The sequence below is a fragment of the Larimichthys crocea genome, chromosome VIII (genome assembly GCF_000972845.2).
Source record: "Larimichthys crocea isolate SSNF chromosome VIII, L_crocea_2.0, whole genome shotgun sequence".
Classification (NCBI taxonomy): Eukaryota; Metazoa; Chordata; class Actinopteri; family Sciaenidae; genus Larimichthys; species Larimichthys crocea.
The window spans coordinates 3,946,624-3,965,197 of NC_040018.1; the positions used below are offsets into that span (position 1 = coordinate 3,946,624).

The following is an 18,574-nucleotide window of genomic DNA, read 5'->3' on the forward strand; positions in this document are numbered from 1 at the left end:
TAATCACAACACAAAAGAGTCAAATACAAATCTTTGGGAGGGTGCAGATAATTGAGAAACTACAAACAGCAGAGACATTTGCACTCCAGTCGGATTTTAATTGTATAGCCCAAAGTCACAAAGTACACTTGCCTCGGAGGGCTTTACAGGGAGTGACACCCTCTGTCCTTAGACGTCGGTTCGAGTGAGGAAAAACTTGCCCACAAAAAACCTTTAACCTTTAAGGTGGAAGAAACCTCAGGAAGAGCCACAGAGGAGGGATCCCTCTCCTAGGACAGACAGATGTGCAACAGATGTCACGTGAACAGAACAAATCAACACAAACATACTGTACAATTACAATGACTGATAAAATGACAATGAATTACAACGAATGATAAAATGATTACAGCAGCAGTGGAACTTTTGATAGAGATAGAGAGACACAGATGCACAGCGGCAGCAAATCATCAACTAACCATAAACTGTAATGGAGATATGGTAGTAATATGTGTAGATAATCACAACACAAAAGAGTCAAATACAAATCTTTGAGGGTGCAGATAATTGAGAAACTACAAACAGCAGAGACATTTGCACTCAGCGGACATGTCCAAAGATGCACAGCTCTTGGCATTTAAGAGCCAATAATGATAATTATCATGCAGAAACTGTTTATCAATCACAAAAAACATATAGGCTTATTAGCCCAGTACATAAATAGGTTAATAAGGTGAAATAAGGGTGTCATTTAGCTCAGTTCAAAGGCTCAGTCCTTGCTGTGGCGGCCCAGGGTTCGAATCCGACCTGTGGCTCATTCCCACATGTCATTCCCCATCTCTCTCTCTCCCCACATTCCTGTCACTCTTCAAGCTGTCTCTGTCAAATAAAGCTTTACTTGAATAAAGTAAATGTAAAAGTTATTATAGGCCAGGCAACCACACACACACAAAACACATGGACGTGGTAGTGTGGACTGACATGTAGCAGCACCCTGGGAGCAGTTAAGGGATTTGTTACCTTGCTCAAGGGCACCTTGGCAGTGCCCAGGAGGTGAACTGGCACCTCTCTCCAGCTACCAGTCCACCCTCCATACTGTGGTCCATGCTGGCTGAGCTACTGCCGCCCCTAAACATTAAATAATCAACAATATTGAGCATGTTACTTGGGGCTAAAATGGTAAAATCTCATGATTGTTTTCAAAAGATTGCTTTTTATTTATGTCAAAGGCCTTTAAACATTGTAAAATCATTATTTTAAACATAGTACTAGTCTCAAATCTTCATGTGAATATTAATTTAAAGTCAGTGTAAAGTCATAGGTGTTATTAACCATCATCCATCCATTATCTGTAACCGCTTATTCTCATCATGGTCACTGTGGGGCTGGAGCCTATCACAGGTGACTTTGGGGGCGAGAAGTGAGGTACACCCCAGACAAGTCTCTAGTTCATCACAGGGTACATAGAGAGAAACCACCACTACAACATGGGCAATTTAGAGTCACCAACTCAATTGCATGTCTTTGGACTGTGGGAGGAAGCCAGATTACCCAAGAACATGCAAACTCCACACAGAAAGGCCCCAGCCGAGGTTTGAACCAGAAACCTTCTTGCTGTGAGGCAACAATGCTAATCACTGCAGTAAGGTATAGGATGCTCTGTTTCTTCTTACACAGGCAAGAACATGAAATAATCAACAAAATTAAGCATCCTAACTGGCTCAAATAATAAAACATCATGTTTTTATTTAAAAAAAATGCTTTTTATTCATGTTTTAGTTTAAAAATGTGAAAAAACATTGTGAAATAATTTTTTCAACATAATAGTGTAAAGTAATAATAAATATGCTTGTCAGGCCAAAGAAGAAAGTGTTACTAACCACCCAGCCACATTTGAATGATAAAAACATCAACAAATTTATAAAAGTACGTTTCAAAATCATGTAAAAATGGGAAGTACACAAACTATCTGTAGTTAGAAGTTATAGTAGTAGTAGTACAGCAGTTAAAAAAGATTCTAACTAAAAGTGTCTGGCTGGTAAGGACATCTGTTTTTGACCATTTTGCACACTGACAAAGCTAAACATCACTTTGCATTTAGACTACACATGCAACAGGTCTGTGAACTGAAGCCTATCCTGCAACTTTTCTCTGAATCATCCAGATGTGAACTTAAATCTTCCAATCCAATCCTTTAGCTGTACTTGTTTATCTTGTAGAGGATCGCAGAGGGTCGACGCCAATCCCCACAAAGATGAGCACCAGCCACCAGCCAAATTCTGGTAAAATATGCATGTTAAAAGCCAAAACAAACTATTTCTACTGCTTTTCAAATATCTGTATCTCCCTGGAGCAGCCACACTCATACACACCTTTAACCTGATGTTTTTTCTTTTTTTTATTAATCATATGTTTTACATGTGTAGCTTTACATCATACAGAGTTGTCTTTTTTTAGTTAAAAGATGTTTTGTTATTACTTTTTATTATCTTTAAGTTTTTCAGTATGATGGACTTTAGCCATAATACTGAATAACAGCATACATGTACATCATACATTTATAATAAACATTATTATTAGTAGTAGCAGCATTAGTGTTGTTATTCCATCTGCATTATAAGAATGTCAGTGACTGATAATGTTTAAAATATCCTCTGTCTTCCCCCCAGTGACTGCACAATTTTTAGTTTTGTTACTATGTGCGACAACATTTCTTCTTGTAATAGCTGAGAAATTCACCAGCATTATAATAAAACATCAATAACAATTTATTATGGAACAGATCTTTATAACCATGAGCACAGTAATCTTAAATGTTTGTAGACTTTTAAATACACCTATATTTTATCCACAGATTTAGTGAACAGTAGTTAACAAAATTAATATCGTCATTAATATCGAAGAGTCAGTACTAGTAATAGCTCAGGCAGACAAATATAGTGCTCCATAATCTGGATGCATTCATCGTTCAGCAGCATGTTCAGTAAAGGAAGATGTTTTGAAGAAATATGCAGATGGTTGTCAAAATCACTCCTGCTGCCACGGCTGAGGCCTGTTCTGGAGCTGCAAGAGAAGATAGGTTACAGAGTTAATTGTTAACTGTATGTACGGAAATAAATATTTATAAAAATAAATTTGAAAACATGACAAAGATTTTTCATTTTTTAAGATATTAAAAAGGACAGTGTGACTTCAGCGAAATAACTGAAGAGCAATCTTTGTCATGAAGTTTCTCATTTTGAGGCCCCCTGGTGGCTGTGGGACCCAAATCACTTATTTAGTTTGTGTGTGCCTGTAGCCAGCTTAAACAGCTTAATATGAGCCAGAAAACATTCACATAAAACTTAAAAGATAGGTCAGTGGATTGATATTTCATGAACAAAAGCTTATTTAGAAGATAACATCTTACCATGTGAGGTAGTGGTGTTCTGTGCAGTCGTAGTAGTAGTAGTAGGTGTAGTAGTAGTAGTAGTAGTAGGTGTAGCAGTGGTCGCAGTGGTTGCAGCAGTTGTAGTGGTCGGTGCAGCAGTCGTGACCACGAGGCTAATGGGTCCTGAGCTGATAGTGTAGGAACTGGTATACACACTGCCAACCACAGATCTTGTATTAAAGGAGCGGGTACAAATGTCAGGGCACTTCAGAGAGGGCAAGGTGGTGATGCACAGATTGACTGTGCACCGCACATACATCTGCAAAACAGAAAATCAACAGACACAAGTTAGCAGCGCAAAGAGACAGCTTTACAACTTTATAACAGAACTTTAAGACATGGCTGTCATGGGGCACAGCAGTGCTTTGAGCTAAATATTAATATCAACATGCTAATATGCTCACAATAACAAAAGCTAACATGCTGATAATGTGAACCGTGGATTGCGGTTCACATTAGTTTAGGTTGTTATACAGCGTGCAAACATTAGCTAATTAATAAGGAACAAGGTAAGGCTGATGGGTATTGTAGGTATTTGGTAACAAACTAAAATATTGAACAAGCTAATATTTTGACCTGATGATGGCACAAGAGGCAAAGTCAAAGGACCAGTAAATCACCAAATATGAAGGCAATCCAATGAATAGTTACTGAGACATTAAATGTCATCTTGTCATTAGGATTTACCTTCTGGGGAGTATGAATGTCTGTAAAAAATTTCATAGCAATTGATGAAATAGTTAAGATATAGATAGAGGCGGACCAGCTTGCAGACTCCGTAGAGCCACGGACAGTGTAAAGAATGGACAGTGTATGCATGGGGCTAATCTAAAAATCGGCAAAGACTTGGATCATCTGCCTGACCTGAGGCGGGCCAAATGATGCCTGGGTGCTCAAACTAGGCACTTACCTGTCAATCTAAGCGACCATGCATGATATAATGTGAATGAGTGAGGTACAGTTGTCATGAATGGAGAAATTAGCTGTAGGGACCAAAACTGTTTTTTGAACCAGGCTGTAAACATGTTTATTACTGCTGTGAAGTTGGACATGGGGACTTATGGTGACTGGCTCGTTCCATAGCCAGCCTCAAGTGGTCGTTTGAGGAATTGCAGTTTTTGGCACTTCCACATAGGCCTCACTTCACAGCCACTGATGTTGCCACTCGGTCATAAAGTTGCTACAAATCTATGATGAAAATTAGAATTACAGATGTTTGTCCCATCAGTTTCAGATGGCTCAATCTACAACATCCTGGAGAAAGTGAGAGTACCTTACTCAAAGATTCAAATGACCAAAAAGTCTATATGTAAGTTCAGTATGTAAAATTTATTATTTCTACTTAAACAAGTCTTGTGTTGATGAGAGTACAGACCGTTGATCCTTGTGTCTCCAAGTTGCTCAAATCAAGGCGGTAGACCTTGGAAGTAGTTTTTGTTGTAATAACCTCTAACGTGCTGTTCGACATTGTACACCTGAAAGAAAACAAGAGAGAGTCAATATTTCTAACTTAAACTATTACAGGAAACAAACTGATTGTTACTGACCCTTGGTCCAGAATGTTGTGGTATACTGTAAAATCCGCCGTCTCAGACTCAATACAATTGCTCACTATCATCTCGGCTCGATCGATGCTGCAGTTGGACATCACATGGAGATCCAGCTGGCTGATCCTGGATCCGACACCCCCGCTGCTTGCAGTGGTGGGGATGGTGTTGGAGCTGTTAGTGGTGCTGTTAGAGGGGCTATTAGTTAGACTAATAGAGCTGGTGCTAGTGGAGCTGCTGTTAGTGTAGATAGTAGAGGTGATGTTATTGGAGCCGGGGCTGTCAGTTGGGCTGGTACTGTTGCTCTCTGATGGTGATTCCACTTCTCGACGCACTCGCCCCGGCAGAAAGTGGGAGCGAAACCTCGGCAAACTTGTGAATTTTGCCAGTGGCCCCTGTCCTGGCATGTGAAGTTCTATCCAAACCCTAATTTCACCGAACGTCTCCTTCTCTGTGGGCATACCGATCTTGTACTGCGGTCCCTTGGCCTGGACTCCAGGGATACGACAAGCCAGAGGGAGGACGAGGGACGGCAGGCGGCTGACCATAGTGAAGGGGCGAACGCTTTGCAATGTGTTGGTGTAAACCAGCTCTGAACCAGAGTGCTGGAAAATCAGAGAGAATGAGGAAAAGTATAGTCGTTATTCACATTCAGCTGAATCTGTTAACTCTAGACTGAAAAGTGCTTGTAACCACACCTGTACAAGTACAACTTAAACCACTTGGGGTCAGCAAAGACAAGGATTTCAGTAAGTTACCTTTAAAGGTCTAGTAGTGTGTAGATCTAGTGACACCTAGTGGCGAAGTTGCAAATTGCAACCAACTGAATACATGCGAATAAGTGTGAAGGAGAAACTATGCTGGATAAAAAAATTAAAAAAAAAGAGCCAGAGTGTGGTTTGCATGTTCTGGGCTACTGTAGAAACATGGCAGACTTCAACTCAAAGGAAGAGGACTGCCGCTTCCTCAGAGGCTTGTTCAAAACACAATTAGTCTTATTTTCAGGTGTTTATACACCAATGAAAACATACTTGAATTATGAAATATCGAAATCTCACACACTGGACCTTTAAGTACTACTTTTGTTCCTTTTCTTAGTCATGAATAGATGGAGACATGAAGATATAACGTCAACAGCTAGTGAATAGAAATGTCTTTGTTTTGCCTTTTGCATACACTGCAGAATCAGTTAGTTTATTGACAGAAGATTAATTGGAAGCTATTTAGATAATCGATTTTTCTTTGTAAAAATTACTGTTTGTTAGACAATAAAAGGCAAACTTAATATATTATCATGGCCTGGGATAGGCATTTTTTTTCAGAGACTTTTCATGAGAAAATATTCTGCATATCATTTGATAATTAAAATAATTGCGCAGCCAGACATCTTATGCACCATCTGGAAATTGTAGCACTTTCTATACATAGTCCCTTTAGAGCTAAAAAGGGCTACAACTAGATGGATGTCCATCAAACATCCTTAAAATGTGAGAAATCCCCTCCTATTTATGCAGTACAACGTATAAAGAATAGGTCAAAGACAGACAGACAAAAAGGAAAAAGAAGGTAATGAGAGAAAGACAGAAAGGTGGAGCATGTTACCACAGCCTTGGTGCCGCAGCCAGTCAAGGAGATGCGTGCAGTCAGGTGTGTGTCGTTGTAGGTGACGGGACAGGTGGGGCTGTTGAGCTGCAGTTCGTTCAGGTTGATGTTCGTAAGGGAGGAGACAGGGAGCACCAGAGTCATCTCTGTCTTCTCACACTTGAGCACTGCAGGCAGAAAACAGCAGCTCATTCATACACATAAACAGAATAAGTACACTCAAAAATGTTTCATCTTGAAAGTGAAATGTTTTCTCAACCTGTTCCAGTGGGTAGTGTTCTCATTTCCCCTGAAAAAACAAAGAAGTTGATTACTGATTTAGAACAGGTGTGCACTGCGGTAAAACATAACTGGCATTCTTATGATGCTTCAAGTAGAAGGCCTTACTTTGGTACAGCCACATGCATCTGGGCTCTGACTGCAAACTGGAAAGACAAGAAGTGCAAATCAGACCTCGCAGGCATACTATGTTCAAGACGTGGGCAGTGTCAGCAGGGACATGCGTCAACAATAAGCTGTAATGCACTTCTACTGTAGTTCAATGTCAATGTGTGTTAATGTGCACAAGAAAAACTGGTTTCTGTTCATTTATCTCAGTGTACACACTCTATAGACATGTAATTTCCTCTTCAAACACAAGGACTGCATTTTAAACGTTGTACCATCAACTGTCTAGAGTCTTGTGGCAAGTTACTAGTGAGTATGAGTAGCATAGATTTGTAATTCACTATGTTTTACTGCTAAATAATGGCACTGCAATGACTAATAACTGCATTATGGTATATATTTTATAACAAACAAAAGAAGTGTTCTGTAATTTGGAGTCAGATTATCCTGAGAAATAAATCAAGAAATCATGAGAAAAACTTCTTTACAAACAAACTTAATATACATTTCTTGAATGTTTTCTACCTACCTTTTGGTGTTTGCAACAAAGCAAATTGGCAAAAGGCGGGCCAGTTTGTTTTCGGAGCGGACCCAGGCCATGGTCATCACTGCCAGGGGGCCGATTGTTTTGAAGCCAAACCTGTAGAGTTCAGGCGGACCGACCACTGCAACCTCTATAACACTGCAAATATAAAATAGAATATGAAACACTGCAAATATAGATTCCCTCATTTACTACTCCACGTGCAGCAGTTACTCAACAGTTTACTCTTCAGTGACTGTAAATGTCCTCATCGTCCTTTTGTGACAGACAGGTGTAGAGCCTTAAAACATAAACTGTACGCTCTATATAATGTGGCATCGTCTACATCAGTGGTTCTTAACCTTGTTGGAGGTACCGAACCCCACCAGTTTCATATGCTCATTCACCGAACCCTTCTTTAGTAAAAAATAAAATATGATTTTTTTACTGGTGCACAAAGTGAACCGTGCATTAACATCACCTTGTTCAAATAACAAAACCAACACAGTGCATGAACTCACAACAACTTACCTCAGTGTGACTTCTGCTGTTGCCTTTGAGAGACCAGTTCAGATATGCGTGGCTTCACCTTGGCAAGTGCCAGTCTCATGTCATTTTCACAGCAAAGTCTGTTCCTTTTCTCAGTTTTTATGTCCAGCATCCTCGAAAACGATTGCTCACAAAGATATGTTGTAACAAATGGTATAAAAAATTCCAGGGCGGAGGCTCCACCGAACCCCTGAGACCGACTCACCGAACCCCTAGTGTTCGATCGAACCCAGGTTAAGAACCACTGGTCTACATGCTTCTTTTTAATTACATTGTCAGAATTTCATACAGAGCGTACATTTCACACTCAGACTCACGTACCTCTCCAGATCTGACATAAAGTTGATGTTGATCTTCAACTCCTGGTACGGCAGAGCAAACAGCGTGGTGTCCTCTTTGGGGGTCTCACCTACTGACACAGGTTCATCACTGCAGCTGGTAGTCGACTCCTCCACTGTAAAGACAGAGAATAAAAAGTGTTTGTGTAACTTCAAATGATAAAAGAAGACACTGTACTTAATTATCCTTATTGCGTACGACTATATGTTTGCTGACAATAATGTCTGTATTTAATTGACTGGCTCACCAGTGAGAGAGAGGTGCACAGGGACAGAGCTGAGGGGCTTATTGTTTTTGACATGGCTGATTTTGGGCACAGGAATCAGGTCCTCCGCCATCAGGTAGATGAAATACTGCCCCGCCGGTGCATTTCCAGTGAATGTCAGCATACATTTCTCCTGGTAAAAGAGTATAATCAAACAGAATGAATAAAACTATATGAGGTTTTCACTGTGCAGAAATAATCGACAATGACGTCTGTGGGATTTCAAGGCAGCCGGGCAATTGTTTCTGCCAAGTTTTGACACAGCACCTACACGGTTTTGGAGCCTAAACATTTGATGGCTGAACTGCAAAAAACAGTAACAACAAACAATGGAAACAGACCAGTCACTCTTGTTGTATTTCTAGCTTACTATGAGAAAAAACATGTCATAAGAAAAGAATGATGAATGTTTGGGGTCCAAGGTCCAGACAGTGATTGTAGGTCTCGTACATCGTTTACGGCCACTTGTAAACGCACATGTAGATGTTTTCCACTGAACAAATAATTGGAATAAACACAACCATAATTATACTGCTGATAAAGGTCCACAACAAGTTCCCAGTTACTGGAAAATGATTCCTTATGAGTCAGGTTGCTGGTGGCTCAGCTCTTTGGTGTAACTTAAAAGTTAGGGTTAGGGTTAGGGTTAGGGTTAGGGTTAGTAACTTACTTGGTTACTTGGCAACAGAAAAGGGATTTATATCCAGTAATAGAAAGTCACTAAGTACATGCAATTAAGTACAATCTTAATATTCCATATTATGCTACTTTTCACTTCTGCTTCACTGTACGTCGGAGAGAGACGAGAGATTTTTCTACTAACTTTGTAGATAAAGATGTTACATGAAAAATACCTGATCAGCCTCTAAAATATGATTATTAATGCAGATTTGAATGTAAAATGGATGATTTGTTTAAGACCAAGAAGCAATTATTAAAATACACTGCTAACAGACTGTCTTTTACCTGTATATTAGAAATAAGAATTGTGTGTATTAAAAGGAAAATTGACTAATTGATATTTTTGGATATTTATTTTTTTAGTTTTTGATTACCATGTTCACTCATTATTTTTATTTTCTTTATTCTTCTTTCTCTCCAGATGTTCATTTGTTGCATCACTGCCAGCTGTAATAGTGCTGAGTGTTTCTGTATGTGTGAATGTGAATATATACAGATATATGTGTATATACACACATATACTGTATATAGATGCTATATCTTCCCACAACTTATCTATATGAGTGTACAATTATCTTTTTGAGCATATCGTACTATCTGTAGGTATCTATGTTGGAGATCATATCACAGGATGAAATTGCATTTTCAGTTTTTCTTCTTGATTTTTGCTCATGACATATAAAGATACAACTTTCGAAAAGTAAAAGCAAAAGAAATGTAGTTAATTAATATGCCAAACTTCAGAGTTATTGGAGACATTTCTAGATGGATGTGTTATTTTGTGTACAGCTTAAAGCTGAACTTAGACTCACCTCATTCAGCTCTATGAAAGAATGCTGAGCACAGTCGAGACACTCTCCCTGGTCGGAGCGGGCGAAGCGACACCGCACCTTGTCACCATCCAGGTCTTTTACTGACAAATGAAAGTGGTGAGGGCAGTTCACACGGGCCCTGATCCCATGACACAACAGGAAACAGAAACAAAGAAGTCATGATCACAAAGACACTCACAACAAAGCCAAAGTGGATACAGCAAAACAGCAAACTGAAAAACGAGATTACGAGATGTTACAAGAAGTAGACACCCTCCTGACTAAAATGCTGACTTGACATTTCATACGCTTCTTTATACATGTATTATTTAAACACAAACACGATATGTGTTAATTAGAGAGGTTTAGAGGTGCCAGAAGGAGGATTTTATTTACATTTGGACAGAGCCAGGCTAGCTGTTTCCCATTATTTGCAGTCTGCGCAGTGATGACAGTAGCATAAATCACTTCATCTAGTCAACTCTAGGCAAGAAACTAAATAGTCAACTATAACTACAACACAGGACAGGACAAAAGAGACTTCATACAGTTAGGAATATTCGGCTTTCGGATGAAATTTCAGAGTGCATCTAATAATCACTCTAACCTGAACTGTGGTGAACTTAATTTGACCTTCTCTAAACTTTTGAATGCACACGTCCAACTGTTCAGTGTTTCATGGTGTAACCTGCTGTTCTCTCACAAGGTGATTAACCACAGAAATCATGTGTCTGATCCATGAATCAACCAAGATTCGATGACAGTTTGTATTTAAACAGTCCTCTTCAATGTGCTGTTCACATTTTGACATCATGAGACCAAGACGACACCTACCAATCTATCAGCAGCACCTGACCAGTGCGAGGCTTCAAACGGGATGTACTCAGAGGGAAGTGTCACAGAGTATCAGCAGCAGGTTAAAAAATGTTTTGTTATCGTATACCCACCTCTGTTGTAGTATATTGTTTCAATAAACTGTTGAAGATATTACAATCACATGCTTCTACTTAAATGCCCTACTTTCATGGCATAATATCACTGTAGAATACACTTTTTACATTTCCATAAATTTCACCCGAAAGTCAAATATCCCTAACTTTTTGTGAGTAGTGTACGTTTATGCTGCTTGAACAATAACTTAAAAAATAAATAATAATAAAACCTGAACTGTTAACAGAGATATTAGCACTGAAAAACCTGTACAGGGAAAAGTTGTATTGCATTGAAACAAGTACTGGGAAAACATATTTATTATATATTTTTGTACTCTGATGATGATGATTCACTTCCTGCATACACTGTGACACCAAAATTAAGTTTTTCAGACAAATCAGGAGAATTTAGTAATTTAGTTAAAGACCTGCCTCTGTACCAGCAGCAACACACTCATATTTAAACTCTAATAGAAACTTGGACTTGACATATCTTAACAATGTCAGGAATCTTAACTGGCAACTTAGAGCCAGTTAGTCAGACCACAATATGTCTCTGACATGACTGCAAACCCACGGCGATGCCACTTGTCATCAAAACCTAAAATAGCCAGCGAACACGTGTTAATGTGTGAACAGTGTTGTTAACCACACAATTATGTAATTTCATATTGTAATCCAGTTGTGGATGATATATAGTATGTGGTTGCCTTTGTACATTCTCTAAAACAAATAGCAGTTAAAATGATATCAACCTGTACCAAGTTAAAAAATCTTCATATAAGTCTTTATTCCCCTTAGTGTTTGATACACACATATTTATTTTGTTATCTTTTATGTAATGTCTTTGGTACATAAAGTTAATGTTAGTGCTTATTCCAGTGGACTTCTGCCAGTCCACCGTAACATCACCTCAACATACATTTCTTACAACTTGTGGTAGCCATGTCAAGTGTGTGATGGTGGCAGAAGTTAACTGAAAATGTGTGTCCGTGTGTGTGTGTGCAATGTCTCTTTTTTCATTTCAGAGTTTGGTGTCAAAGCCAAAATTCTAACATAAACATTCTCGTCCCATATAATATACATATAAATATTTAAATATGTTACCTTAGTGGAGGAGGGAGAGCAACAAAAGCAGGTTGGTTGAGTCTCCCACTGTTTGCCCGAACATTTGGTCCTGCGTTCATAGATACGTAAAACTCTGTGTTGGACCTAAACATTTAAGAATCAAAATATGTATTAGAGTAACTCATATCGCATTAAATAAAACCAATAACATCTTACATCAATGAAACATAGAGACAAATATTAAGTAGAACAGAGTAAAACAGAAGCTTGGATGACACACAAACAACTCTTGGCTCACGCACGTGCATTAAACATAAATCAATGTATATAATTAGCAACATAAGTATGCAGACTGAAGGTGCGTGCTCTTTATTTATTTATATATTGATTGTGCATTATGCATTTATATTCTTGAGGGAAAGCTTGACAAACACAGATGAGTAAAGAGTAATAGAAAGACTGCAATATCCACAGTTAAATTTAGACAAAACGGAAGGCACGAAACGTGAAACAGAAAAGATTTTCTCCTTATAACATCACAAAACAGGAAGAAGCAACAATTAAAGATGAAGAACGGAGCAACCGTTTTTATTCTGTGTATAGGTTTAAATGTATATATGTAGGGCTCATACCCTAAACTGATGGTGGCGTTGTAATTACTGGGGACAGTTTTCTGCCACTGGCGGACGCACCAGCCAGAGGTGGGTTTGGTGCCTTTGAAAGGTAACGAGGTAGGATGGACCAGACAGTCCTCTCCTACAGCACACAATCCAGACAAAGCTGGACAAGGACTCGGAGCGATGGCACTGAAATGAGCTCGTACCTGCAGGAAGCAGAGAGAGAAGATGACACAGTCTTGAGTGTGCAGTGACAGATTTGTTTTGACTGAGCTGAGAGCTGATGATCAAGAACCTGAGGGTCACGGTCATTATGTCTGCCTACCCATCTATGCAATTTTGGAAGGCACTGGTAATCTTTGATTTCTTTCTTTTTTCTGTTTTGTTACAGCTCACAGGGATATTAATAAACTCCAACTTTAACTTTATTGTGCCCAAGGGACCTTACGCTTCCACTCGGACAGTTATTCAGGGTTAGATCACTGAACCAGTTCAGTGTGTTACAAATATCTTGACTGTAATAACTAACTAACTAACTCATTTCTGAAGAAAAGGCAGTGTGATTGTTGGTTGTTGAAATGCTGATGCCAAACTGAATTGCTGGTCTTGATTTGTACAACCCCAATTCCAAAAAAGTCAGTTACACACTGTGTCGAAACATAAATTGGACCTGGAGGACACAACATGCATGATTTCCAGAAGCTATTTGAATTGTGGATTTCAGTTTTCATGGTTGAACTTGCATCTGTAGATGCGGCGAGTGTTTCCGAGCCCATGTAGTAATTTCCTCTTATATGATCATGTTGGCTTTTAAATGCACGGAATGTTTTTGAGCGCCGCACAAGTTTCTCAGTCTTCTGCTGCCCAACTTTGTTGTAATGTGTTGCAGGCATGTTTATCGGTGTGATTACATTCAGCTCTTATTTACGTTACACACAGCGTACCAGCCTTTTTGTAACTAAGCTCCAACGAAGGTTGAATATTTTTTAAAGTTTTAGTTGGATTTGAAAGTTTAACGCAGCTCAACAGGTTTCAGGTGTTTCGTAAACATGACTTTATTCCGTCACGGTTACATAATGTCTCAACGGGGGATGAGAATAGCAGTAGATAGTTGGTGTTAAACTGTCTGATCTGTCTCACATTTTCCAGGTTGACTACAAAAGGTCTAACAGAGCGAGTAATTATTTTATCCCTCAGGCCTTCACACTGTTAAACCCTCAATGACTCAGCTCTTGATTAGTTTCTTACTCACGGCTGATAGGGTTTTTAAGGTGGCGGCTAAAACATTTTGTTGTTGTCATTTGATTGACTCATGTTTTATGTATCATCACCTGGCTGCAAAACAAATTCAAGTGGATGATTGGTTTGAATAAGACCATTAAATAACGTATTAACGGATTACAATAAATCTGAGTTTCACAGTTAATTAACTCACTTTATTTTAGGTTCTATGTTACTTTTTCTCTTGCAGGCAAAAACATTTAAACTTTGAATTATCATAAATAACTTTTAAACTGCACAATTATAGTTTGCATTTGTTCACAGATTATAGATAATATATGTTTAGACTTGTAGACGCTGTGACAGAAAGCTCACTGTTTTTCCTCCAGTGCTGTCCAGGGGCACGACATGGACTGTCAGCCCCAGAGAAGAGGCTTCACAGGCTGGGCCTAACAGGAACAGAGTCAGGCCCTGCAGCAGGATCCTCAGTTTGTATCTAACCAGCATCTCAGCTCCTCAATCAGACAGGTAGTCTGAACCTTTGGGAAATAAGCAGACACAGAGCATTTTAAAGTTGCTATTTTCAACACATATTAAGCTCAGTGATCCATCATGTTGCTCTTACACTACAATAAAGTTAGATTCGGTGACAAGTACAATTAGACTTTTTTATGCAATTTACATATACAGTATTACCAATTAATCAGTAGAATGTAAGACCTACCCAGCATGAGTGTTGTGTTGTTTGAAGTCTGTGAGAGAGACTGTGACAAGAATGTTATGGAAACATTCAGTAAATGTTTTGCAAAGGTTGTCAGAAAAGTATAAGAGGCTGCTGACTGATGTGAAGATTACGATTGTCAGGGAACTGGTACCCCTGCATTTTGTTGTAATGTGTAATTAGTGACGCCTGATGCAGGTGAGTTCGAAAGGTTGAAATAAAAATAGAAGTAAGTACTACAAGGTACTACTGAATATAAAACATACTTTATACATGCAAGTTTTAAACATTTCAAATACTAGTTAACTAAATGTATATAAGTGTAATGAGGCAAACGTGCTTCATTATACCAAGTATACTAAGTTTTTTTTTATTGTTGTAACAGTTTTATATGTAAAACTAATTATTATTTTCATTATGGATTAATCTGCTGGATATTTCGTCATTATTCTATTGATTGTTTGGTCTTTACTTAAAACTTTTAAACTTTACAAAACTTTAAACTTTAAAATAGAACTGATATAATTACAGAATATTAGAAATACCATCAAAGTTACGCAGACCCAACAGTCCAAATCTCAAAATGATTAATGAAAAGTATTAGAATTAGCAGGAAAAGCAACAAATCTTCACATGTGAGAACCATGAAATGTTTTTACATTAGAAATGACTTAAACGTTTCAAAGTAGTACTTTCAATTGACTATGTGAATAATCAACTAATCGTCTCAGCTCTACTTCTATATAATTGTGTGTTGAAGTTTTAATTTGTAACAAAGCATCATATTCTATAAACAATTCATATGCATATGGATCATAAACTTATTTATATATTTACAGTGTTTTCTTCTAATAGAATGAAAAGTAAAGCCTTAAGTAAAGTACATGCAAGTCATGGTTGTACTTAAATACAGTACTTGAGTTTTCCACCACAAGGTCACAACACACTGAACAATTTGATGTATCGTTGAACTGCAGAATAATCTGATTACTAAAGATTCACCAAGATACTACACTCAAGATTTAAACAAAGGGAGCATTAAAAACGTATCGTTATTGCTGAAACACAGAACAAAGCAGCCAGATTACTTCTTTCCGTGCTGTGTGCGAGATGCATAAACGTTTATCTTGGTTACCGCTGGAGACTAAAATAAAATCTCATTTGCCTCACTTATTTTGTGAAAAAAAAGAAAAAAAAATAGTACATACTGTTTTTTGACATTAGTATATAACACATCCAACAAGTCCAAAAACAAATTGTACGATGAGAACTTTTCTTTACAGAATCTGCTACAGATCAAAAACAAAAAATCTCACATAGATGCTATTTTTTGTTATTGTTGTTTCTTATTTTGATTTATTTTTTACAGTTTGATGCTGTCTGTTGCTTCTATTATAAGTTATATTGCAGGTTCTTGTCTTTATTGATACTGTGTGATGTGAAATTGTTGTTATTTAATCATTGTTGATTTTGGGTGGAGCCCAGAAAGACTGGGGACTACTGTAGCGTAATCTAACGTAGATCCAAAAAAACGAATAAAGTCTGAGCCGATAACGTAGCAGCGTTAAGATTAAGTGTGATAGTTAAAACAGTCATAGGTAGTAATTGGTGCCACTCAGATTTTGGATCTGGATTTTGGAAGGAGCATGCTATTATTATTTTAATTAGATAAAAGATATTTATCTTTTCACTGATGGAACAAATTTCATTTAAGACAGTAGAACAAAGAGCAACTGGCACAGATGATGATAAAGACAATGAATGCATTGACTGGAAACACACCTGGCCTTCTGGCTGTTTTGCATAGTTCTTTCTGCAAATTACATTCCTGAATCTTTAATAAACCCTCAGAGCTCTCTGTCTGTGTGTACAGAATGTTCCAGAGGACGATTAAACAAAGAACAACAACTATAAAATGACTTCCATACCAGCCTGAACTACTCATCACGTCTAACTAATAATGATATTACTTTTTGAAGGATGAAGGCAGACTTGGATCAACAAATGATTAAACAGAGGTCAACACACGAGGCAAATATGAACACATGTAGTACATACAACTACAATTAAGGTTTATGAATGAGCGTCTACTTTGTGACCACGTTTTTCTCCATTTCACAGCCGTCTTTTTGGCCATTTTCTCATATTTCATCACAGATTTGTTAAATTTCCGAGTGAAAAAAAAAAATCAGATTTGGTGTTTCGAGTGGTTAAATCCTGAATTTTAAATACAATCTCAGCTCTCCATCTCTCTGTAAATGATCTTTGTCTCTCTGATTGTTGGCTTTAAATGTCTGTATGTTCTTCCAACAGACGCCAGTGTGACTTTTTTCTATTTATTGCTCGTCTCCCCTTCTGTATATGAGCTGCTGTAACAATCAGTTCTGTTCTCTTCTTACATTCTTAGCCAATGACTGACAGGACGTTTCAGACAGAAACAATCCATTAATGGTTCAGAAACTTGTTGATTAGGACTTTTATGTTGCCTCTCTTAACGTATTATCTTTTTAATCACTTCTTCCAAATTTAAATGACTACAAATACAACTTTTTATGTTGTATTGTCTGTGTTATTGCTTATCCTCATCTTTAATGTTTTCTTTTATAGTTTACTGTGGCAGACTAACTAATATTAGTATATCCGACACTGCGGGCCCTGAACCAGCCGGAAAAATGGTCTCAAGTGAAGTTTCATTTAAGACATCCTTATTATATGCAGTTTAAATTATTAAAATTAAACTTTAGGTCATCCAGCTTCTGTTTCTAGAAAAATAAGACAAATACAAGCACTGTATTGGACTTGTGATATTTCTATTATTTATCTTCGTTTACATTAGGTAAGGTTGACAGAACAACAGGGGCCCATTGTATATTTTTGCCCAGAGCCCAGTTAGCAGGTTAAAATTAATTATTTAATCAGAAGTGTGGTGTTTATATATTATTGGGGAATGTACTACATGTTATAACACTTTAATGTGATTCTAACGGTAAGATGGTCTAATGTTTGAGAAGAACTGGTTTAAACTTTATTACAGAGCTGAACAGCTCACGTTGTTTACTTTTGTTCTCAGGTTCAAAACTGGAACTAACACATTTCAGGAGCATGAACGACTTTCAGGTATGCAGAACTTTCAATGCAAGCGGTTAAGAAGGAAAAAAAAGTCACAGCCTCAGTTACAAAACAGTGGTTTAACGTATTAAACCTGTTTAAACATGACAATTTAAATAGATTTCACTATTTACTGCTGTGTTTTAATTAGTATCACGTTCCTGATTCAAATCTGCATCTTTAAAAACACAAGAAATCCTGTTCTGCATATTTTGAAGTTTCTGTCAAAAACATTTTGCATTACACCATCATGTTTAGTTAAATCATCACAGAAAGCTTGGTACATTAATCACAAGAAAGTCTGTTAAAGACCACCAACTACACACTTATAACATAAGTGTTTACTCAAGTTGTAAATGGCAAAAAAAATGAGTATTGATATCGTAACTGATCCAGTTGGCCAACTTTGTTGCCAACTGGTAGTCTCAAATCTACAATACACTGCAACGCAGCCAGCAAAATGGAAACCATACACTTCCAACAAATAAGTTAACTAAATCCAATTACTGTAACACACCTGCCACGCAGTCTTTCAAAAGTGTTAAGGCCCCTACCTGATGTTGAGGTTTTTGTCCGGCATGAAACAAGTGAGCTTATGGAAAAGGTGTTGCTCTATATAACACCGTCAGAACAATAAGGTGTAGTAGCGCTAATTTTGAGCACAGCTGGAATGGAGTTAAACTGGCTTGACCAGAAACCAAAAAAAAGGAGGCATGACGAAAGTTGTATGACAAGAAGCTGCCATTGTGGAGAAAGACAATCCCAGTTTGCCACAACCCAAACACCTTGTATA

The 18,574-nt window shown here is 37.8% G+C and overlaps 1 protein-coding gene across 2 annotated transcripts; it reads right to left on the minus strand.

Annotated features, from left to right (window-relative positions):
• Positions 1-1,815: 1,815 nt before the first annotated feature.
• On the minus strand, positions 1,816-18,543 carry LOC104922784 (mucin-5AC). Of its 2 annotated transcripts, XM_027281614.1 has the most exons (16): positions 18,336-18,543; positions 14,677-14,716; positions 14,328-14,491; positions 12,747-12,937; positions 12,154-12,258; positions 10,115-10,253; positions 8,604-8,754; positions 8,339-8,471; positions 7,475-7,627; positions 6,946-6,983; positions 6,818-6,847; positions 6,559-6,725; positions 4,957-5,561; positions 4,785-4,884; positions 3,389-3,668; positions 1,816-3,042 (listed from the first exon to the last, which is right to left on the minus strand). In XM_027281614.1, exons 3-16 carry the CDS (start codon positions 14,457-14,459, stop codon positions 2,960-2,962), a joined length of 2,307 nt encoding a protein of 768 aa, XP_027137415.1. In that variant the 5' UTR covers positions 14,460-14,491; positions 14,677-14,716; positions 18,336-18,543; the 3' UTR covers positions 1,816-2,959. The 2 variants fall into 2 exon arrangements, with proteins under 2 accessions (XP_027137415.1, XP_027137414.1); XM_027281613.1 differs by lacking the exon at positions 14,677-14,716.
• Positions 18,544-18,574: the final 31 nt, after the last annotated feature.

Bases quoted from the DNA above. Each gene is read 5' to 3' on its own strand.
- LOC104922784 (XM_027281613.1), bottom strand. From the start codon at position 14,459: ATGCTGGTTAGATACAAACTGAGGATCCTGCTGCAGGGCCTGACTCTG. The intron at 12,938-14,327 runs GTGAGCTTTCTG...TGCTTCCTGCAG, and splicing joins ACAGCACTGGAGGAAAAACA to GTACGAGCTCATTTCAGTGC. The intron at 12,259-12,746 runs GTATGAGCCCTA...TTAAATGTTTAG, and splicing joins AACGCCACCATCAGTTTAGG to GTCCAACACAGAGTTTTACG.